Here is a 6,000-nt window from a genome sequence, read left to right as displayed (position 1 = left end):
CACTGCTAGGACTTGCTGTTTGCATCCATAGGCAGAGACAGCGGGGCTCAGTCCCACCCCCTGCTCCATCATCGCTGGCTTTTATTGACAGCAGCAGGAACCAAAGACTACCGCTGCCTAAGCAAAGTCTGTGAGACCAGGAAGTGCAGACAGGCACAGCGCTGGGTCAAATTAGGGATAAAGTGGAAGGGGGAGGGGGGAATAATGCTACCTAAACATTTTTTACCTTACTGCAAGGAATGCATGAAGGTAAAAAATGTTTAGGTTTTAGAACCACTGTAACAGTCATTTCTCTTCAAAGTAGCATTCAGCAAGACAAGTATTTGCTTTTTTTGTCATTTGAGATTGGTGAAAGGTTCCTTTTGAAGATGTGAACTCAGAGAATAACCCTGTTTGGGATTATAAAAATATCAATTTTAAGCATGCGTACAATACCTATAAAAGTCCGTAAACATCTTCTTTCATTGTACACTTCCCAGATCTGTAACACAATATAGAAAAGTGATCACAAATGTATCCATCTATCATAGAACAGTGGCAAGAAGTAAACTGAAAATTAAATCATGGTTAGAATCTTTGTGACTGCCATCTGCAAGGAATATGAAGCAATGTCAAAATGTCATATTTGGTAAATGCGTCACATATACACTTGATTTCTTTGGGAAAACCCATAATGGACTTCAATAAACTGAATGTCACAGAAGTTTACATAAAACAAGTAACAGCATGCACAGATACACTGTGTGCAGGTGGTTTGTTGCATTCCAGTACTTGTCCACATCCTCTTACCAAAAGATATGTAAAAAGCCCTGCCATCCTCAGGGTAAAAACAGGTTTCTTTAGAAAGGGAGGTGAAATAAATATATCTCTGAGCACCAATGCCTGAAGGACAGCGTACATCTTGTAGACAAGCACTTAATTTTATGGGTGGAAAGAGTCATACATTTAGCAGAAAAAAAGGCACCAATTTGTCAGGTAAGACGAAAAGGATAACATTAGGATTTTATAGTGATGCAATTTTTGTGCATATGTATTAGAAGCTAGGGTGACTGTAGCTATATAATGTAGAGTATGTACAAATATAAAAGTAAAAAATAACAATCATGTATGTACTGAAGTTTGAATGCATTTCTGAAGACTGCCATTCAAATTACTTTATGCATATCTTTATAGAAACTTTTAAACCACTATGACCAGAAACTGGGATAAGATAGAGAGTGAAATCATTTTGAACCAGTTAGGTTTAATTCATTGCATGTTTTCAGATAAAAGGGGGTGTGTTTAGGCAAAGGGAGAGGGACACAGACTATGATTGATTTACTAAAACCGAAGAGTGCAAAATCTGGTACAGCTCTGCATAGAAACAAATCAGTTCCAGCTTTTTTTTTTTTTTTTTGTCAACGCTTAATTGAACAAGCTGAAGATAGAAGCTGAATGGCTACCATGCATAGCTGCACCAGATTTTGCACTCTCCAGTTTTAGTAAATCAACCCCAGAGTGTAAATCACCATCAGTCATTCATAGTACAGAAAGATTACAAGCAAGGAAGTAATGCAAGGAAGCAGTTCCACTCTCTGGCTATACAGTGTGTAGGGTGTTGTGGAGGCACTAGGCAGTTCACAACATGTTTTTAGATTTTTGGCCTAGTTTTAATTCCAAGGAAACCTGTTTTAAGAGAATGCCGATTTTTATTTTTGAAAATAGTCTCACAAAGAAAATAGTCACAGTGATTTAAGTGTATCTATCTTTCCTTAAAATAATAAACATGTTATTACTTACCTACTCACTGGTCCCTAATCTCCTTTTCTAGAGTCCCCCCGCTGACTATCTTCGCTCCATCTCTTCTCTGCTGTGTGCTGAGGAAGCACTTGTGTGGGCATGCTCCCAAGCAAGGCTGTGAGCATCCTTAGACATGCACAGCTTGGCCAAGCTCGTCCCCCCCCCCCCCCCCAGGGTTTGACTGACAGCAGCAGGAGCCAATAGATCACGCTGCTCAAAGTGAGTCCTATGGGAAGAGAAAGAGAGCAGTGCTGCTGCAGATGGACACAGCGCTGGATCAAGAGGGGACACAGAAAAGGGTTTAGGGAGTGAAGTGAGGGGTTGTCACTGACCCAGATCAGTTAAACAGGTAAACAGATAAGTAGTTCAACCATTTTTTCTGCAGTCTTGACTGCAATCAACGTATAGTATTGTGGTCTAAAATGAACATTCATCAATTTGCTGGGATTCTCAGTGAGGCTGCCCACAGACAGCAGGACTCACGAGAGGACAGTTTAAATTAATATGTGCCTTAGCAGTAAATAAAGAGTAATAGTACAACTCACTTGTGCTTCAATTATCGGCTTTAATTTTGAGACATAACATTTGGACTTTGGGGGCTCCCAATACTTTCAGATACAGGGCAGAGCGATGGGCAAATGTTATAACCCACCCTATACCAATTTGTACTGGGGGGAAGGGGGAAATCCTATTTTTTCACATGTCTATGTACCTGCACCATGTGTTTTCATGACACAAGTATATAGATATAGTGTTCATCCCCTGGAACTAGTGATGCACCGAAAATTATCGTCCGGAAATGGGGTTTTCAGCATTGTGCCGAAATATAAATATAAAAAGTGCAGATAATGGCTGCCGACCACGCATGGGATTTTACCTTGCTTATGGTGTGTTTTTCATAAATCATGGGACTAAAAATGCATCAAACACACAACATAGGTGCATTTCTACTGCATTTCAAGGGAGAGTTGCATTTTTAGCGTCGTTTGCCAAATTTCCACCACAAATGCATCAAGCGGGAATTTTAACACTACTTCTAAAAAGGTGCTGATAATGAATTCTCGTTAATTAAAATCCATGATTATAATCAAATAGTCGATCATAATACAATTTACAAAAAATAAAATATATATTTATTTTAAAAACCGTCAATTTCGGTTTCGGCCAAGTGCATCCTGAATTTTTGGTTTCAGCACCGAAATTTTCATTTTGGTTGCACCACTACCTGGAACAGTGAGCTTTTTGTTTATTACCTGCTTAGATTCAATTATTTTTATTTACAATTCACAATGTCATGTGAATAAGTCTGGATTTCATTCTTTGATGTTCAGAATTTTGTAAAAGAAAGATGACACTTTTGCATCAACACTATCGTAAACCTACTGCTGGCAAAGCAATATTACATGCCGGCAGTGAACATCCTGTCCTGATAAAAAAGCATCCCCTGTAGCCAATATTGAGGTTTCAGATGCAACTGTTTCAAAGGAGGATCATTTTCAAAAATCAGCAGTAACTAGACAGACTTTGGGAAAGGGTTACAGCAAGAACACCAAAAAAGCATATAAAAACGGCCAAACTAAAGACACAAAATTCCCTTTTGTTTAGTGGCCAACTGCCTAAAAAACAAAGTTATAACATATGCTCACTAGTGGTATCTATTAAAAAAACAATCCTTGAGTGATATAATTTACCTCAAAGATTATATTCAGAAAGGCGACCTCTATGAATGATAAACTAGCCAAGGGCTCTATACAGGGGATAAAAGAAGGGACTCGTGTCGATATGGGAACCCACAAATGTGGCAACTGTAGTTAAAGTGGGGGAGGGGAGAAGTACAAAGGAGAACAATTGTGATCAAAGGAAACCCATTTGTCTCAACATACTATGTAGACTGCAGAGCTGTAATCTGCAGTAAATGTGAATTGTAAATAGGGGGCCTTTACAATTGGAAAGAAAAACCTGTTTTGGTAAAGATTGTGACCATGCATATTTCATTGGAAATGCAGTTAGGATTATCTGAACTGGCAGGCATATGGCTTTATATCATTACAATCCTCCTTGTATTATTTTTTTCATTCTTAATTGGATCCACCTGATCCAAGAGGGGATGGTGTTGATTGACAATTAGAAATTAAATGGCTCTATACTCTACTACTACAGGCAACTATTAGGCCAGGTTTAAATTAATTCACCAGCTTCAAACAATTTTTTTTGAGAAAATATGTTAGTCCCATTGATACTCGATTGTTTGATCGATCAGCCATAATTTTAGGACCACTGACAGGTTAAGTGAATAGCATTATTTATCCCATTACAATGGCATCTAAAAGTCGGTGGGATATAGTAGACAAATAAACATGTGGTCCCTGAAGTTGATGTCCTAAAAGCAGAAAAGATTGGCATTGCAGTTTGTTGTGTATGGGGCCGAGTGGCCACAGACCAGTCAGGGTGCCCATGCTGACCCGTGTTCACAGTCAAAAGCACCTACAATGGGCAAGTGAGCAACACAACTAGACCACAGACCAATAAAAAAAGGTTACCTGGTCTGATTAAATCTAATTTTCTTTTACATCAAGTAGATGACTGCGTGTGTGTGCATTGCTTACTTGGGGGAACAAAATGGCACCAGGATGCACTATGGGAAGAAGACAACTTAGCAAAGGCAGTGTGATGCTTTGGGTAATGTTCTGCTGGGAAACCTTAGGTCCTGCCATTCATGTGGATGTTACCAAACGCATACCATCTACCTAAACACTGTTGCTGACGAAGTACACCCCCTCATGGAAACGACATTCTTTGATGGCAGTGGCCTCTTTCAGCAGGATAATGCGCCCTGCCACATAGCAAAAATGGTTCAAGAATGGTTTAAGGAACACAACAGCAACCAAAGTATTGGTCAAAATTCTCCAGATCTCAATCCATTCAGGTCAATTGATGAAGGCCCCACCTCGCAACCTACAGGACTTAAAGCAGGGGCCTCAAACTGGTGGCCCTCCAGCTGTTGCAGAACTACAACCTTTATGAGGCATTGCAGGGCTGACAATTACAAGCATGACTCCCATAGACAGAGGCATGATGGGACTTTATTTTTGATGTTACTATGATAAGTTTTTCTTGTTTATAAAAACCGAATATAGCTTGTTTTTATGTGTATATTACTACAATTACTATATTGTACAATTTTCACATTGTAGTGTCGCTGTGTGTGTTCTGTATCCACAGAATAGAAGGCATTTTCTATGATTGTACCAGGGAAGAGGAGGGACAGATGAAAAGCAGGACCGTCTCTTGTCCAATCACAGAATGCCTTTAATTCTGTAAATATATGATGTTTTAAATATGGTTGGGCGCCATGGAAGTGGGAGAATGCATTGCACAAGGATGGCAATTCACAGCAGCAGAGTTCGGAAGTTCAAAGCGGACATTAAAAACAACAGTTTTTTGCATCCCCTGCAGCCTTCCAGGTGCAGTATATACATCTTTAGAGAACTTAAGCTGCACCAAAAAAAAAAATTATATATACACTATCTCACATATAAGTACACCCCTCACATTTTGGTAAATATTTTATTATATCTTTTCATGTGACAACTCTGAAGAAATGACACTTTGCTACAATGTAAAGTAGTGAGTGTACAGCTTGTATAACAGTGTAAATTTGCTGCCCCTCAGGCTCGGTTCACACTTATGCGATGCGGGGAGGCTGCAAATTTGCAGCCTGTTCCCGCATCGCAAACGCACCCCTGGCAGTTCACACTGCCATATGCGATACACTGGGGGTGTCAATGAAATCTTAACAACACCCCCAGTTTGATCGCATATCGCAGTGCGATCTTGCAGTTTGCACAGGATCGGATCGCACAAGTGTGAACCGCTGTGCGATCCGATCCTGATGCGGCTGCAAAAAAGGGTCCTGTGCGTCTTTGCTGCGGGTGCGGTGCGAATTTAGCCATACAAAGTGTATGGCTAAACTCGCACCGCACAGCCGATCGCATGTAATGAAGGAGCAGTGCGCTCCGACATTACATGCGATCGCCGCAGCCGCACATGTGTGAACCGGCACTCAAAATAACTCAACACACAGCCATTAATGTCTAAATTGCTGGCAACAAAAGTGAGTACCCCTTCAAGTGAAAATGTCCAAATTAGGCCCAATAAGCCATTTTCCCTCCCTGGTGTCATGTGACTCGTTAGTGTTACAAGGACTCAGGTGTGAATGGG

General features: G+C 40.3%; 1 protein-coding gene across 1 annotated transcript in view; it reads right to left on the bottom strand.

Moving 5' to 3' along the window:
- Positions 1–6,000, bottom strand: part of CDC40 (cell division cycle 40) — a 102,843-nt gene that overhangs the window by 28,573 nt on the left and 68,270 nt on the right. Inside the window, exon 9 of the mRNA XM_082248833.1 lies at positions 436–481. Coding sequence (XP_082104959.1) covers positions 436–481 — 46 coding nt within the window. The remainder of the gene's footprint in view (positions 1–435; positions 482–6,000) is intronic.

Source organism: Pelophylax lessonae (genome assembly GCF_965119305.1).
Source record: "Pelophylax lessonae genome assembly, chromosome: 3".
Taxonomy (NCBI): Eukaryota; Metazoa; Chordata; class Amphibia; order Anura; family Ranidae; genus Pelophylax; species Pelophylax lessonae.
Note: the sequence above shows the minus strand (reverse complement) of the source record. Positions and strands in the feature narration are given on the sequence as shown.